Source organism: Diadema setosum, chromosome 11, assembly GCF_964275005.1.
Source record: "Diadema setosum chromosome 11, eeDiaSeto1, whole genome shotgun sequence".
NCBI lineage: Eukaryota > Metazoa > Echinodermata > Echinoidea > Diadematoida > Diadematidae > Diadema > Diadema setosum.
In genome coordinates, this window is record NC_092695.1 from 1,833,796 (window position 1) to 1,852,066 (window position 18,271).

Here is an 18,271-nt window from a genome sequence, read left to right on the forward strand (position 1 = left end):
GGCGATGGAGTTTGTTGGTAAATAAATCTTTGCACTTCCTTGATTCTCTTTATTAAGTTTCTATACCAAGCAGCTACGGGTTTGTTATTGTCATTTTGGACCGTCTACATGTTCTGTATCCATTCATTCACTCATTCATTCATTCATTCATTCATTCATTCTCTCGCTGAGTCTTCACTTTATCATCCATTCATTCGTCAAGTGATTTCATTCTTTCATCCATTGCTCCTTTCAGTCATTCCAAAAATCGTTTTTGAATTCCTTTTGTGTACAGATCTTCATGAAATTTGGAGTTAATAAATATCAAATTTATTCTCCTTGTCTGAAGCTTGTCTTACACTTGTTTTAGTTGTAATGGTGGCAGTTATATCAGCGATTCCCTTGTATTGAAGACCTTAAGAAAACTTGATTGGTAATCATTGCAATTAACAAGCAGTGTAAAAAATCATTCTTCATCATGGATCGACAAAGATTCTTATTCATTGCTGTACATTGTCCCTTATACAGGAGACCCCAAGACCGGCAAGACGTTTACCGTCGGGAAGGCAATTGCTGGTCATGTGCCAGCAGTTCATCATGCCGATTGGCTACAGATTGCCCTTGATCTGGCATGTGGAGTTCAGGTCATTCATAATAAGGGATACTTAATGAATGACCTGAAGGGAGACAACGCCTTGCTCTACATGCCACCCACAGGTTAGTCACCTTTCTTTTCTTTCTTTCTTTTATTGTCTTTTTTTTTAAATAGTAAAACAAATTTTATTCGGTCATTTATTAGCAGAAGTGACCAGTGATATCATTCTCCGACAGAGGGATCGTTAAGCAATACCATCACCACTATCATCATTGTTCTCAAAGTATGTTAGAAAAATGAAACTGGAAAAAAAAACATTAAAGTGCTTTCAGTCTGCGAAAAAAAAAATGGAGGCGTGGAATCTTTCAAAACTTCTGCATCTGCAGACTTGTTTTGGCTCGGAAAATCCACAACGTTCGCAAAAACGATAAACAATATGACGGTAAAATAGAAGTTCTGTCTCTAGTGTAGCTGGAAAGATTTTGAAATTCTTCTCATCGGACTTCGGACTTCACTGTGTACTTGTGCCATTTGAAGACAGTTCTTTCTGATTCTCCCCAGGTCATCGATGGCGGGCCAAGATCATCGACTTTGGTCTGGTAACCTCTAGGAGCGATCAGAACTTCACCCGATTCTGCGACCACGTCAAAGACAGGTACCGTCGAGGCGAGATCTATCGACACATCGCGCCTGAGGTTGCCCTCCACGACCAGCCCAAGAGCGTCCACAGCGATGTCTTCCAACTCGGCCGACTCCTCTGGGCCATGGGGATGTCGAGTGGCGACAAAAAACTGACCGACATCGGGGACGCCTGCCGGAGTTCCACGCCCGTCTATCGGCCTGCCATCGATGCCGTTGTCGACGAGCTGAGGGTGATGATGAAGTAAGCCACACTGCAGTCCATATGATGATTTTTAGACTTTGCTTTCAACTATTCTATAAATTGATACTAACAAACTATTAGAAGATTCTCGTGCTAGATGTGATTATAAATAAAATGTCCTCAGTAATGTTATCGAGTGCATTGATATGCAGTTGGAACGCAGCAAAGTAACAGAAATCCGGGGGGGGGGGGGTATGAATATAAACCATATCATGTTTATTTGGTGATATTATCCAGTTATTTGTTACAGTGATTAAAATCATTAGTCTATTTTTAAGCAAGTTCGTGCATAATAATGTAACCCAAGCTGACTCGTGAAAGGTTTTTGCCCAACTACAGTAGGCAAAACGAACCAAACACATCGACCAACAAACAAAAGAATAAAATGGACTCCATTCTTAAATATGCAAATATACTAACAGTTTGATTCAAGCAAAGTTTGTAAACCATCTGTGGCTGCAGTGTAGAGGTAAGTATTTTGTATACATTTCTGCATTTTCTTCTAACACACTAATCCCGTTCTCAAACAGTTGCTAAAGAAAACCTTGAAAGCAAACGAAGGGAATGAAAACAAATATATCCAAAAAGCTCTTACAAGCGCTTAAATTGAGACATCTACAAACCTACTTGATGTCATCTGGGAATGGTCGTAATTTATCACGATAGGTTTAAATCAGGATCGCCCAATATATTTTGAACAAATTATTGTGCATCTCAGGTATTACAAACAACGATAGTAATGACAGGAATAAATGCAGTCGCGCGAACCAACAAAAGGTTTATTCTAATCAATGTTCAAAAAATGACCTGACATCAATTGAGAGCGTTTATCACAACCTCACTATAAATTGGAGATGGAAAGATACAAGGTTGTCCATCACAGTGATAATTGGGGCGGGGCTTGTCACACATTCCTTCAGAAAAATTGCAAATTATGTCCCTTTATGATCATCAATTTCATGAGAATTCATTGTGATAATGCGGCTGCAGATGTGTATTCTGAATACGAGAACCACACACTGTAGTATTGACTGACGATATCAAATTATTGGAAGATGTTACTTCAATATTATAATCAAAATTTTCTCAGTAATCGAGTGCAGCGAACTGCAACTGGAATGCAGCAAATAAACATGAGTCTGGATGAGATATGAATAACCATAACATAGCTATTGGTGACATTATCCAGATTTAATTGGAATCACTGTTTAAAATCTTGATAGTCTGCTCTGAAAGTTTATGTAACACAAGCTGACTGTGAAAGGTACTTCTTTATTGGCCAACTGTATAGGCAAAACGAAGCTAATACATCAACCAACAATCAAAAGAATCAAACTCTATTTATGTGCAAATAACTCCAATCAAGCAAAGTCTGTATATCATTTGTGGCTAGAGTGTATAGAGGTGAGTACTTTGTATATTTCTGCATTTTCTACTCCTGTGAAATCTTGTCATTCTATTGAAAAAAAAAAAAGTCAAGGGGAAGAGACTGCAAGACATATCCGAAAAGCTCTCAAAACGTTTGAAATGTCACGTCTGCAAACCTAGCTACGAGAGTTGAAATTCATCACAATGAGTATAAAACAGAATCGTCAATTACATGATTCGAAGAAATCATATTGTATCTTGTAGACGATTCAAAAGAATAAGACCTCAGAATACCACCCCTGTTGTGCAGGAAAACAATGCAATCAGGCATGGCAACACTAGTTCTACTCTTATCAATGTTCAAAATTAGCCTCAACATTGGTGTTTTCTCACTTACAGTTGGAGATGAAAGACACAAGCTGTCCATCACAGTGATAAGCGGGGCGGGGCTTGTCACAACCCTGGTTTGCCTCCTCAAACAGATTACAAATCATCACTTTGGGAAAAATTTTCAATGTGACAACGAGGCTGCAGATGTGTTCTCATTCAGGATACGAGATGCAAAACTTCATTATTATATTCGGTAAAATGCATCAGTCCTTTGATAGAAAAAATCATTAAAAATGATCAGTCGTTAAAGGATAACAATTTCGTTTTGCTTTTTTTTTTCAGAGGTGTGAAATGTATATCGAAAACAACGAGGATGTTCTCTATTTCCCAAAATCCAGTGCAATTACTTCCAATCATCCAAGTTGAAAGGCTGCGAACAGGTTTTTCGATGTGCAGTATTACATTTAAATCAAAAACCAGAATGCATCATTTGCGTATTTCCAGTTAACAGGTAAGTAGATTGCATGCATTTTTCCACTTTCGCTGATCTACTAAAAAATGCGAAGCAACTAATTGAAGTGCAAAAGGGTAAGAAAAAAATGCTTTGCAAAAGTGATGAGGTAAAGCAAATCTATATACTTGCCACTTCATTTCCTCAAAGGCACGGTGGTGCCCCCTTTTATATAAAGGTGACGATTTTTCACACCCGGAAGTGTGATTCACTTGATGAAATTAAAAGTTAGCAGGTGCGCAGTGCCTGAACTTACTTATAAGCTGCTCATTTAAAACATCTGCAGACGACATGGTATTAACGGAGAAAGGTAAGGCAAAATAAAAGCCACAGATTGATTTAGAACTAAATCTGCGTTCAGTTTCACTCAAACTCAAACTGATTCTCCCACTGAATTGGAGATGGAAAGATACAATGTTGTCCATCACAGTGACGAGCGGGGTGGGGCTTGTCACAAATTTGTTTAAATCATTCAGACCAAGCTTCTTAGCTTAGTCTATTTGTTAAAACTAAATTTGACGAAGATCTTTTATCAAAATTCGTTCATCCCAAGAACAATTCCAGACTGGAACACACTCCCATCTACAGTCTCCAACATCACAAACAAAGACTCCTTCAAAGCAGCAATCCTACAGTACATCCAGGAGCAAAGGAACTAGACCCCACACTTCTCTCTCTCTCCGCGTACAACACCAGCGCACCCCCTGTCCGGTTGGCCCCTACTAAGGGGTGTTGGACAGTATACAAGAAGAAGAAGAAGAAGAAGAAGAAAAATGCAACAAGGAGATCGATTCTACCCAATATTATTGGCAAAGGGCTATTGATTAACTATATGATCATTTGAGCAGTTGAAATATATGCTGTTTGTAAAGAACGAGTGGTTATATTTGAAATATTCAACACATCGAATATAATAATCGCGTATGGAAACTAAATCAGGGCTCTTTAACCGTCACAAATCTCCAAAGAAGCAAATTTTAATCATTTGAACTCCGTGTCTGACACTAACAAGCCTTGTACAATCTTTGATATGCAATATTACACTTCAACCAGAGTCTGCCAAGCACTTTCACATTCACATTCAGTTGAATATTTGTATGAATATTTGCACTCCCGCAAATCCACTATTTTTTCTCTATCAAGAAAAAAGAATCCTTGGAAGAGTTCTGAAGCACATCAATGTTCAATTACGAAGTGTTCAGAGTTGGAAATCCGGCATTGTATTTCCCCGTCTCGAGTGCAAAATGGGATCGCAGACATGTAGAGATGGTCAGAGGAAGAAAACTTGTAAAGGTAACCAAAAGTTGCTGACAACATCAACATCCTGAAGAAAAGAATATGGCAAAAACACTACTCAAAATATTTCAGTGTATTCTAAATCGGAAAAAAAAATGCTAATAATCACCTTCCTTAAATTCTGTTTGGAGGTGGAGAAGATACAAGGTTGTCCATCACAGTGATAAGCGGGGCGGGGCTTGTCACAAACTTCACAAACTTCACAAACCTCGCACAGACCAATCACAATATTAGTTTCATCGAGTTGGTACGATTTGATCTAGTATAGTGACCAACTTACTGGACCACGGATTCCCAGTTAGAATACCACGCGCATACTCTCCACGTGGCATTTTAGGACACTTTAGGATTACTTAGTGTACTTTTCAATCAATTTACTGGAAATATTGCGATATAGTCGTCCGAATTTTATATGTGGACATTTTGCACGACGCGGCGACACCAAGTTGCGCGCTATTATAGGACCGCTCAAATGACCAAATCTTGTCAAACAGTTGGCGAGATCAAGGTTACCCAAAAACGGAAATATTGCGATATATTTCCTTCTCTTCGAGGAGAATTGGATTTATCGTGAATTTAAATATATGACTTTGTTTGTATGTATTATCGTCCTTCTGGACTACCAACTTAGGAAATTTCGAAGTAATCAAAAGCCAACAAGCTCACACAAACGAACAAACAAACAAAGTATCAAGTTTTGGTTGAGCCGGACCATGGGAGAGGGACCAATGCGCATTTAAAACTTTGTAAGTGATTTATCCTCGTGATCGAGTACATTATCCTAGTTCATACTGAATAGAAGTCATACAACAAATGAACGGTTCTCCTCACGACTGTGCGCATTTTATATGTGGACGTTTTGCACGACGCGGCAACACCAAGTTGCGCGCTAGGACCACTCAAATGACCACATCCTGTCAAGCAATTGGCGAGATCAAGGCTACCCAAAAACGGAAATATTGCGATATATTTCCTTCTTTTCAAGGAGAATTAGATTTATCGTGAATTTAAATATATGACTTTGTATGTATTATCGTCCTTCTGGACTACCAACTTATGAAATTTCGAAGTAATCAAAAGCCGACAAGTTCACACAAACGAACAAACAAAGTATCAAGTTTTGGTTGAGCCGGACCATAAAGACTGACATTATCGTGTAATGGAATTCAAAATAACCGCTGAACTTCCCATGTGTTCGAAGCCCTATTTCATTGCATTCATCAAGGACTCCTCATAAAGTGCAGAAAGAAACCATAGCGATCATCGCTGTATAGGTATTTTATCTGATGGGATTCAAAACATGACTAATTGCTACGCAAGATTTGAAAAAAAAGTTACAACTTGAACATTGCGGATGAATTAAGAACCATTTATTTTTTGGAACTACCATGGAGGTTGATGTTGACGCGAATATTTATTTACTTGAGCTACTGCAAAAGACACGTATCATTATTCGACAAGTACTAACAAGTAAAAAAAGACACGTATCATTATTCGACAAGTACTAACAAGTAACATTTTGAATGATATTGAGAAAAAAAAAAAAAGAATGACTTATCAAAAAATGTGGTTGTCAAGGCTACATCTATAAATCATCTTACCATGAGTTCTCACAGAAGAGAAGACAAAAAAAAAAAAAAAATAGCCCAGAAAGAGACTGGAGGTATACTCTCATTTTGCCGAATGGCAACATTGTGCTGTGTGACCTGGTCACATGATCCATTTGGAGAGCTGCCATTGGATGAAAAGGAGCTAGTCAGGAGGAGAGAAGCACTGGCATCGAGGATGAATCCTGCGTATGAGAAGCCTAGGTGACGCGGATGTAGCCACTTTCGTCGTGCCCAACGACCAGCTTTGAAAGGAGACATCAAATTTCATCAGTTATCATTTTGTCCCTTGTACTACCACCCCATCCCTCTCAAGCGATAGTACAACAAAGAGTCGTCACCAGACTCCAGCGATGGACCATTCTCATCCTGCCCTACACTACTCTTCAACTATACATAAGTCAAGTTGACTTAGCATCTCATCGCCAGCGAGGTTTAGCAACACAGCAAGATCTTCTTTCGTCATGTCCCACTGTACTACCCTCCCTCCTGCTGTCCAAGATATAGAAATTATCTGTATCTCTGCATGTCACAGCGTTGGATGTCCGAACATCATCAGAATATCGACGTGTCCCATTGTACTACCAGACTTCCCGTAATGAGAAGAAGCTTGTTCAACATCAGCCTCGGACGTCCAGCTATGTCGTGCTAGTCACAGCTTGTCCCTTTGTGCTACCATCTCACCCATGATGACAAGACAAAAATGTTCCCCTACATGAGTTCCTGACATCCAGCTACTATATTCCAAGGTAGTCACTGCATGCCCCACCCTTCCGTCTACCGTTCCATTCCTCCCACATACACTGACACACAAATTCCTCACCGAGTTTTTAAGTAGTTCTGATAGAGTAAATCAGACAAATGAAATGGTATACATTTTATAAGTTTCACCAAAATCGACCCTAAAACCTGGTTTTCAACCAGCAGTGACGATATAGGCCACAACCAAGCAAATTACGTGTAAAGAATATGATAATGCCATCTCATTTCAAGTTGTGATTCCTGATGACTATATCCCATTTTTTTTTCTTGTAAACATGAAGCTTGAAGTTTTGTGAAAGTTCTTATTCTTTGGCCCAAGTATGAAACAGTTACTACAGTAGGCCTACACTATTCTGCATGCTGACTACACTCTACATGTACAGTAGGCCTACTTACTAAATCTATTAACATATAAAATTGCAATTCAACTTGTGTTCCTGCCCGTTCTTACATTAAACCGTTTTTTTTTTTTATACCTCCGCAACAAAGTGTCACCGTAGGCATTATGCTTTCGGGTTGTCCGTCCGTCCGTCTGTCCGTAATGAATTTTGTGGACAGTGTAACTAAAAAACTGAGGTATCCTAATGAGACTCAGAGGTCAAGTGAAAATGTTAAATTTTCACTTTTTTCATGCCCCCGCCACGAAGTGCATGGTGCCGGAGGCATTATTTCTCCATATCTTGCAAATGGTTCAAGGTATCTTAATGGAACTTAGTACATATGCATGTACTGACTAGCAGTTATCATTTATAGGGATTGTGGGGGTCATGGTTCAAAAGTCAGGGGTCAAAGGTAAAGATCATCTCCTCAATATTTCACTTTTCCCTCATTTATGCAGTACTTGCCAGATTTTTCTTGAAACTTGATATATACATGTATTACCCAATAGAGATTCTGTGGGAAGTTTCTTGCCCAAAGTTCAAAGGTCAAGTGAAAGTGCTAAATTTCACTTCTTCCTCCATATCACGAAAGTGACTCAAGGTATCATCATGAAACTTAGTAAATATATATGCATGTTCTACCTGACAGTGATTCTCTCTGGAATTTTAGGGTCATGGGGTGAAAGATCCAGGGTCAAAGGCCAAGTTACTAATGCAAAAAAAAAAAAAAAGAAATACTATTTTACACTGAAATAATACTTTTTCTCCATACCTTGAAAGTTACTCAATGCATAGACTTATAAGAGGGTCAAAAGTCAAGTAAAGATCCTCAAATCCCCAAATACCTGCACTCTTTATAGGCAGTAAAGCCATCATCCAATTGAACCTAGTTCAAGGAAAGTGAACATTCAGCTCATTTGTGACAAACCTGTCATTTTCATATTTTGCCAATTATGTGAAACTGTCATCACACATTGCCAAGATATTGGACTATAGACCTATAAGGAGAACCATGCATTCTTGTTATGTCCCTCTGTCCTACCAATTCCTCCTACTAGTCTCCCCATTTTCCTTACACCGTCTTTAAAATATATCCCGGCACATCAAACTCTAACCACTTGTCTGTTTGCATTGTTGGTCATTCTTCAGCTGATGTCGTCCATATAAACTAGGACAAGTTCATCCAAATACTATGTACGGATTGAGAGAATGCAGCAATATTACCTGAATGCTTCAGTAAAGTTGAGGGGAATCCATTCAAAAGTTAGGAAATTGTAAAGTTTCAGGGCCACCATCGCTGGATAAGAAGACTACATCAGTTTATGACATCACTGTGCACAGGACAATGCAGTAAAGAGAATTTATAATAGAGAATGCCACATTTCTTTTTTTTTTGGGGGGGGGGAGGATGAAAAGTACATTCTGTAGTATTATTCCCTCTACTTTCAGAAAGCCAAGTGCTTTTTCATTTTGCTAGAAATATAGAAATAACATGAAACTATGTTCATATTTTCTTTATATCGTCCTACAATGATGTTAGAAACTGTTGTAGTCTTCTCATCCATGACAGCAATGGCGGCACTAGACAAGCTTTAAAAAGTCAACTCTTGAACGGATTGTCCTATTTTCCTCAAACTTTCACTGATTTGTTCTACCGATATTATTATACTAAATTCACTCAATCCAGACATACATTTGGAGGAACTTGTTCCGAAAGCATACAATATATTCTATGAACTTCGGTTTTTAAACGCATGGTCAAATTTTAGCCAAACGTGTTGGGAGAATATTTCTTTGCGACAGGGGATAAAAAGAAATGGCACATGCACCCCGACGGTCAAAAGTATGTACACAAATACCATCTTCTTCCCCAGATCCAGAAGTATTATACAACCAAGTCCAATTGCAGGCGGATTCCCGTAAAGAGGTTAAAAATATAAGAAAAGGAATTAAGGAAGGAGGAGGAGGAGGGAGAAGAAGAAGAAGAAAAAGAAAAAATTGGTAGTGGTTGGATGAATTAACTCAAGGCTGTAAGTTAGGATGGGGTCCATAATATTGTTAGGAAGTAACATTTTCATATTTTCCTATGAAAGTGCAGGATCTGGTTTTAGCCGAAATCATGCAGTGTGAATCATTCTCTTCTACATAAGGGACAGGGGATACGAAGTTATTTACATCCGCCAGCAAATGAGGAACGCATAGTGAAATCTTGATATGGGACCCTATTTTTTTTTTATTTTTTTTTTTTTATTAAAGCAATGCCCGACAGCCGAAAGCTTGTACATGGTTTGACCGACACAGAAACGCCATGTGTATGTGCATGCTAATTGATTCCACAGGTATGAAAATGTATTTTTTAAACAGGAACCAGTCAGTTGATTAGTTTCTTACTAGGTCCAGTGAAAAATTATTCGTAATTTAAATCATTGTATTGGATACCGACGTACTGAAGTTGGTTTGACCTCCGGATCAATATACAATGTTTTTTTTTTTTTTTTTTTTTTAAATGATCCATCCAGTATATCAATTATTGTACTACCTAACCCAAGAGTGTCCGTTTCATGAGATGTCGCAGGGTTTTTCTTTTTTTGGGGGGGGGGGATGGGGCCGTGAGTGTGTCGAGATAAATGGGAACGCGCCGAGACGGGAAGGATCTAAGACTTCTTTAAAAAAAAAAAAAAAAAAAAAAAAAAATCATTGGTGTTTGGATTTTCCCCCCGATTTTTTTCTTTCTTTTTCTTACGAGCAAGCTCCCCCCCCCCCCAAGAAAAAAGAAAGAAAGAAAGAAACGGTTCCCGCGGCCCCTGTAAAATGTGATGTTTGATTCACACACACACACACACACACACACATACTCAAAATGCAAAATTTACAGATTTCTTGATAATGCGTTGATTTTATCGTGTATAAGGATACCATCCAAACGAAAGTTTACCTGTGACTCCGACACCCACATATTGTCAGGGACTTGACAACGATCCAAGTAGCGCTTAATGCACTTGTGTCTACTGACAGCTTACAGGAGAACACTTCCGTTGCGTGAAGCAGCTAGGTGAGAGAAAAGTTGTCGGTTCGAGGTTGTTCCTTGTAAGTAATGTGTCAAGGGCGGATCCAGCTGGAATTCCGTAATTCCGTTATTAGTACATCATTCAGTTCATTCTTTTTCCCCAATATACATAAGTAATTCTGTTCAAAAATACAATCCGACACGAAGGCTACGTTCATCATCAGATGCATTCTTACTCCAAACACCCAGAGTAAAACATGGGTATATGGTGATCGTGCTTTTTCCGTTATGGGACCAAAATTGTGGAATCAGTTACCTCTTCAGTTAAGGGAACTGTCATCTACAGAGTCATTCAAATCCAAACTTAAAACTTATCTGTTCCTTTCATACTGAGGACTGTAATTGCTGTATGTCATTAATATTGGATTAATATTGTATTTTTAATTGATATGTTGTATTCTTTATTTGGTATATATTTGCTTTTGTTTACCATTTTTTTCTTTGTTGAAATGTTTGAATATGTATATGGATGTAAATATATGATATTTTTTCATTTTTGAAGCGCCATGAGCACTGAAAAGTGGACCTGTGCGCTATACAAGTAGCCACTATTATTATTATTATTATTATTAAAGGGGAGGCACCTTTACAAAATTGAAAGGGGGGCGCACGCGCCCTCCCCCATTTTTTCTTTGTATTTCTTTTGTTTTAACAAAAAATAAAGAGGGGACGCGAGCCCGGTGCGTCCCCCTCTGGATCCGCCACTGTGTGTGCATCATTTCCGGACATCATGCAAGAAATTATGTATGGCAAGCCGAATGGAGAAAACAATCCAATCAGTCTCCCTTCCCTTTAGAATTTGTTATACATTGATTATGTCCCTTCCTTCATTGCTAAATCATGTTAATATAATACGATTGGATTTCAAGTGAATCGAACATTATGTTGAAAAAGAGGACAGACAAAGAAGAGAGCTTAGGAGCGCATGCATATTCCTTCATTCTCGCTTACAGTGGTCACGTGACCGAAATGAGAACAGGTGATCGTACTAGTGGCGGCTACGAAAGGAGCTAAAGGTGGGATCGAGTTTTCGGATCGACCTCCAGGGCCCTGCTTCATAAAGCTGTTCGTAAAGTTACGAACGACTTACGAGCGACTGGTGATCAGTTCTTGTGCTGAATTATGGAAATTCTGATAAGTATAGCACATCAGAACTGATCACCAGTCGCTCGTAAGTTGTTCGTAACTTTACGAACAGCTTTATGAAACACCCCCAGGTGTAAGGAATTAATGCTTGTATAAATTTCCCGCCGTTTTTTTTTTGTTTTTGTTTTTTTTTGTTTTTTGTATTGTAAGGGACCATAATAATCGCTCACAGGCAGTGGATTTAGCAATGCCGTGCTTTAGGCCACTGATACTGATGATGAATGTATTCAAATCGGCCTAAAATACATTTCACCCCTTTGAGGAAGTAATATACTAGGGTGAAAAAAAAAAAATCTACAGTGATAGGATAGACTAGCCAGCCTATAACTGCACTGAATCATAAACGCCTGAATTAGATTTAAAAGCAACTGATTGGCTTCCTTTCAGATATGCCATGGGATATCAAATTCAATTAATGTAACTTCCATTAATTCATATAATCTTTGTGAAACCTGTCCAAGAAAGTACATAGCACATCAAATATGGATATAATGTTACTCATTATGTCACACGTAATGACGGATCGCGCTATGTAGCTTAAATTGTCCTCTCCTGTCTTACGTAGATGTCGAACTCCCAGACACTCATGCTATAGCTTCAGCTTCCGATTTGTTTTTCTGAACAACGAGAGAGATTTAAAAATAAAAAGCTGAGGACAGTGCTGTGAAAATGATATAGAGGCAAATAATGCCGGTAGACGTTGGAGCAAGCTGTAGGCATAGGCCTACTAAGAAATAAGATAAAATGCCATCCCTTCAATTCAAGATTATACGCGGGACCTACGCGAGAAAATGGGGGAAACAAAGGGCCTGTTTCATAAGAAAGTTTGCAATTATGGTACAAGACGTCATTGAATGCAGTAACTACGGTAACCGACCAATTATTTTAAGCTCTCCCTTTGGTAACTATAGACCTATACTTTAGAGCTTACGATTGCTGCAAAGATAGATGTACACCGTATCTAATTCTATGGCCTACAGCAGCTGATTTCGCCCAGAGTAGTTTTTCTCTGCCTCGTAGCTCAGTTCCCATGGCTACTACTAATTGTGAGGTCATCCCTGGTGACCGCGGAGTGCGCGTTGTGCGCAGTATGCTCCATCTAAATTGCTGCCTACTTACACGGGAAAGTCATGACTCGTGCGCATCATCAGCGCGCCTTAGTGCAGCTATGCGCTACGCGCTAGCTAGCTATGGTGATACCGGCATGTAAACAAACAACTCTCTTTTCGTCCTGACATATTTATCGCAAGGTTCTCGAACGATCTTGTGGTCGATTATTGTCACTTTGTCACGGAAATCGAGTGCTTTCGTACCTCAAACAGGTTAGTTTATGCTCTTTTAGTGCCCGTTTGTATTCAGACCAAAAGTGGGCAAAAAAGAAAGAAGAATATTTCAGTATTTCGACCTGAAAGGTTCATGATGTAACAGCACCATGATCACACTGAAGACGGTATACCGGTATAGCACTGCAGTGCATAGGTTCTACGTGCAAAACATACAAGACCAGAAAATAACTTGAGTTGTATACTCGATGCCTCTGTAACAATAAAAGTATCCCGTTCTAGATTAGGGGCGTGTATAATCACTCTTTGGTAACAGATCTTGCGTACTTTGTCTAACGTTAGTGGTAGAGACATGACAATAACTTGCCGATCTGCTATGTAACCGTGTGAAGTGTAATGACACACTCACGGACACTGTGCATTCTCACAGTCGCTAGACTAACGTTACGACTTACGTAGCTAGCCCGACCAGACGCGCGCCGTTCGAAGCACGGCGTTGTGTATACAGCGACAGGGCTGTAGTTATCGCTATAAAAATGCCTAATAATGGCGTTAGAGGCATTGAAAAAGGTAACGTCTTTAAGAATATCTGGGGAAGTATGATACTCAAATTTGCCTGGTTTACATTGTCCTGACTACAGCAATGCACGTACACGTCCCAAGAGTGTCGACGTCTATTCTAGTTATTAGACCTCTCTAGAGACTATTCTAGAAGTCTAACGTTAGGTTCTAGTGCCTATTGATCTAGGGCGTCTACTAGTACAGTAGTAGATAGTCTACTAGTAGGCCTAGTAGCGTTAGATAAAATCATATGGATTCCAAAATGAAATTAAACAGTTAAAGAGACAACATATTCTTATGGTTTACCTATCGCTTTTGCAAAGATTATGACCACGAATACATCTGTAACAGTTAGAAAAAAGGTTGCATGACGGACGTTCAAAACATTAAAACATAGAAGATTCACGTAACATGGACCCGGCGACAACGAGAGTTAGAATATTGCCAATAATATACTATTGTTGCAGTTTTGATAACAGTATGACAGTAGGCCTACAACAGTGTGACGTCTTCTTATGTTAGGCAAGGAAGATGGTACTTGGTACTTGGTACCTGGTCAGGGTCCTCCTGAATACTCCCACTGGAGTTTTAACTGGAGGTGCCGGAGGGTGGACGTTTAAACAATTATTCCATTAAGTAACATCTCTTTAGGTTAAATTTAACTGAATCAGTTTGCGTAAGGATGGTCATTCATCCTACCCTTCAAGAGAAAGAGAGAGAGAGAGAGAGAAGAAATATTTGATTCTCCAACGTAATTTACTCATATGGATAAATAGAAAACCTACTACGACGTACGGATCAGCCTTCAAAATCGAAGGTTGGTGATACTTTAATACATAGAACTTTAGAAAGGATACACACTTTTTACTATTCGCAGTATGTCTGAGTCTGACGTGCAACCTGCCATGGATTCCCGCCCGGCCTCGCCGCGTGGACGCCAAACAACCGTATATCTCGCAGGAGAACTGCTTCTTAAAAGCGTGCGAGATTCCTTGGAGATAGAACAGTACAAGGAACGGCTTGGGGTAAGTAGGCTTGTATAGATCTCGATTAACTACTATAATTTTAATGAATAATAATAAAAAATAATAATATATCAATTTATAAAGCGCAAAACCTATAGAACCTATAAGAAATTTCATAATGAACGTTGGCAAACTGAAACATGTAACACTCTAATTGAGTTTCTCATACAAAAAAAAAAAAAAAAAAAAAAAATCGGTTACCAAAATCAATTCAAGCTCTCGGAGAACTTTATCAACTGGGTTTCTATAATTTGTATTTATATTTGTATCTAGTCTTCGTCCAAGCAGAACAAGATTTGTATACTCTTTTTACCCCAGAAAACTATACAAATTATAAACTGCCCATCTATTTGCAGGACATTAATACAGAGATATCATTGGCTTTTCCATATTAGGAGCTGAACGGCAAACTACACCTTGCTGAGAGGCGACTGTTCATGGCAGAACACGAGGCAGAAGCTTTAAACGCTCTTGCCAAAATGGCTTGTGGCTCTTTAAGAAGAGCCGAACGAGCAGAAGAGGAATTCGGACTTGCCGAGGAGAGAGCGAGACTTGCCGAGGCTGAGGCGAGTCAGGCGGCTGAGCGAGAGAGACTTGCCGAGGCTGAGGCCAGTCAGGCGGCGGAGCGAGTGAGACTTGCCGAAGCCAGGGCGAGTCGGGAGGAGCTACGAGCGAGACTTGCCGAGGCTGAGGCGAGTCAGGCGATGGAGCGAGAGAGACTTGCCGAAGACAGGGCGGGTCAGGCAGAGGAAAGGGCGAGACTCACCGAGGCTGAGGCGAGTCAGGCGGCGGAGCGAGAGAAACTTGCCGAAGACAGGGCGAGTCAGGCCGAGGAAAGGGCGAAACTCGCCGAGGCTGAGGCGAGTCAGGCGGCGGAGCGAGAGAGACTTGCCGAAGACAGGGCGAGTCGCGAGGAGCTACGAGCGAGATTCGCCGAGGCTGAGGCGAGTCAGGCGGAGAAAAGGGCGAGATTCGCCGAAGCCAAGGCTAGTCGAGCCGAGGAGAGGGCGAGACTTGCCGAGGCGCGGGCAAGTCGAGCTGAAGAAGGGAGGAAGATCGCCGAGAAAGATGTTCGATCTGCCGATAAGAGAGCTTGGCAGAAGGGTAAGCAGGCAATGGAGGCAGAGGAGAAGATTCGACAACTCCAAGACAAGATGCAGACCCTAGAGACGGAACTGGCTGAAGCCAGGAGGCAAATAAACCTTGCCTCTCACCGTGCACAGGTAAGGTCTTAGATATTTAGCCAATAACGACTCATCGTTTGCCTAAGTTAAGATACTGTATTAATACTGCATAACAAATTATTGTGTCTTTTGTGGCCAGTGCCCTTAGAGGAGTTTATATCAGTGGCAAGCTTTGAAGTAGCTTCTTCTTAATTAATGCAATGCCAGAAATATGATAATGTGCATTGATTCATTCTCATCTAATTCTCTTCATTCATGTCATTTAGGGTCACGATTCTCGTGGTTTCGTGGACGCTTCTGCTTTGCCTAAATGGTGAGAAAACACTGTAATTTTTTTTATTGATTCTTTGCACACCATCGACCCTATCTTATTCTGAATATCATTTGCTTGAACAGTAATTAGATATCTTAGATTCATGTTTTCCCAATATCTCAAGGCGTTCAGCCGCCTCTTTTTTTTTCTATCTATTGATATGTACATCTTTTCTCCATCACAACTTTTCTATGTTTCAGACAACCACAAAAGACTATACGAAAATCGCAGAAAATAGTTCCAGAGAGATCAAACAGCCAAAACATTCATTTCAGAAAACAATTTAGCAAAATTCTAGGCAATCAAAACTTACTTCTGTATGTATAACACATTTCTTAAATTATCAGGTCATCTCAAACTCCTCAAACATCTCAGTCCAGCACCCTTCTTAGTTCCTCCTCCGCCTCCTCCTCCACCTCCTCCTCGTCTACATCCTCACCAAGTCCCCCTGGTTTCCCCATCGTCTGGCGGTTCCATACATCAAAGACCGAATCCTCTCTGTAAGGACACACACACACACACACACACACACAAACACAGCACCTTGAATATTTCTGTCAGTTAACATTTTAATGAATCAGAATCAACATACGCTTCAATAATCTTAACATTTTTCAAACTGTTTCATGTGAAGCATCAGTTAATAAACAAACTCTACGACCACACTCAAACAATTGAGAAACATTGAAAGTGTGAACACACAAACACACACACGAATGCAATACTTATGATGAGTTGCCTTTCGACAAGAAGTGATTACACTTAGCATCAGTCTTTCTAGTAAATACGATCAATGACGATGTTAACGTATACATAGCATATAGTCCTTAGTACCGGAGCACTTCATGAATTTTGTTAGAATGGTAATAAAGCAGAACTGGAGAATCCTCGTAGAAAATCCGAAATTAACGACTGAATACAAAAAGTAGCCAACGTTTTCTCCTTGTTTTCTTTAGATCTCCTTCTGGACCATCTCTGCAAGGTGCAGTAAGTGGAGCCGTTGCCAGGGGCAACGGTGCTACATCATCATCATCCTTACCTTCGACATACGTGTGGGACCTGGCCGATCTGAAGCCATTCACCGTCTCGGGCGGTCCGACCATCTTGGGGAGCGGGTGCTACGGCACCGTGTACTTACATCGCCACCGCTCCTCCGGCACACCCATCGCCGTGAAGACCATGATCCTACCCGACTGTCCCCGGGCAATGAAGGCCAAGGTACTAACCAACACTCTCCACAGTGGTACAATTTTCTGTCGAAATCTTGAAAAAGTTTATATAAACATTTACTATGCAGGAAAAGTATATACAAATAAACAAATTGCTCAATAGAAATAGAAAGATTACGGATATTTAGAAAGATAGTGCATGCATCTTCGTGAGAGATCCTTTAAAGTGTGACAGACATTAATTCATTGCGTGACATTATGGTATAAATCAGTTTGTTACTTGTCATCCTTGTATATCAGGTGCAGAAGATCGCTAGGGAAGCCTCTCTTCTGGACTTGTTCGGTCGAGAGGAGTTCTTTCCCCAATATCTTGGCTGCCTCGAGGTCCGGGTCGGTTGCGTGGGTCTGGCGATGGAGTTTGTTGGTAAATAAATCTTTGCACGTCCTTAATTCTCTTTATCAAGTTTCTGTACCAAGCAGCTACGGGTTTATTATTGTCATTTTGGACCGTCTACATGTTCTGTATCCATTCATTCATTCATTCATTCATTCATTCATTCATTCATTCGTTCATTCTCTCGCTGAGTCTGCACTTTATCATCCATTCATTCGTCAAGTGATTTCATTCTTTCATCCATTGCTCCTTTCAGTCATTCCAAATATCGTTTTTGAATTCCTTTTGTGTACAGATCTTCATGAAATTTGGAGTTAATAAATATCAAATTTATTCTCCTTGTCTGAAGCTTGTCTTACACTTGTTTTAGTTGTAATGGTGTCAGTTATATCAGCGATTCTCTTGTATTGAAGACCTT

The 18,271-nt window shown here is 39.9% G+C and overlaps 2 protein-coding genes across 2 annotated transcripts; both read left to right on the forward strand.

Annotated features, from left to right (window-relative positions):
- Positions 1-4: 4 nt before the first annotated feature.
- LOC140234922 (uncharacterized) lies at positions 5-1,461 on the forward strand. Its single transcript, XM_072314962.1, has 3 exons — positions 5-17; positions 508-696; positions 1,136-1,461. The coding sequence occupies exons 1-3, from the start codon at positions 5-7 to the stop codon at positions 1,459-1,461; spliced, it is 528 nt and encodes a 175-aa protein (XP_072171063.1).
- Positions 1,462-13,165: 11,704 nt separating this feature from the next.
- LOC140234923 (uncharacterized) lies at positions 13,166-17,776 on the forward strand. The gene is made up of 6 exons (XM_072314963.1): positions 13,166-13,246; positions 14,646-14,793; positions 15,189-16,016; positions 16,666-16,790; positions 17,247-17,533; positions 17,760-17,776. Exons 2-6 carry the CDS (start codon positions 14,647-14,649, stop codon positions 17,774-17,776), a joined length of 1,404 nt encoding a protein of 467 aa, XP_072171064.1. The 5' UTR covers positions 13,166-13,246; position 14,646.
- Positions 17,777-18,271: the final 495 nt, after the last annotated feature.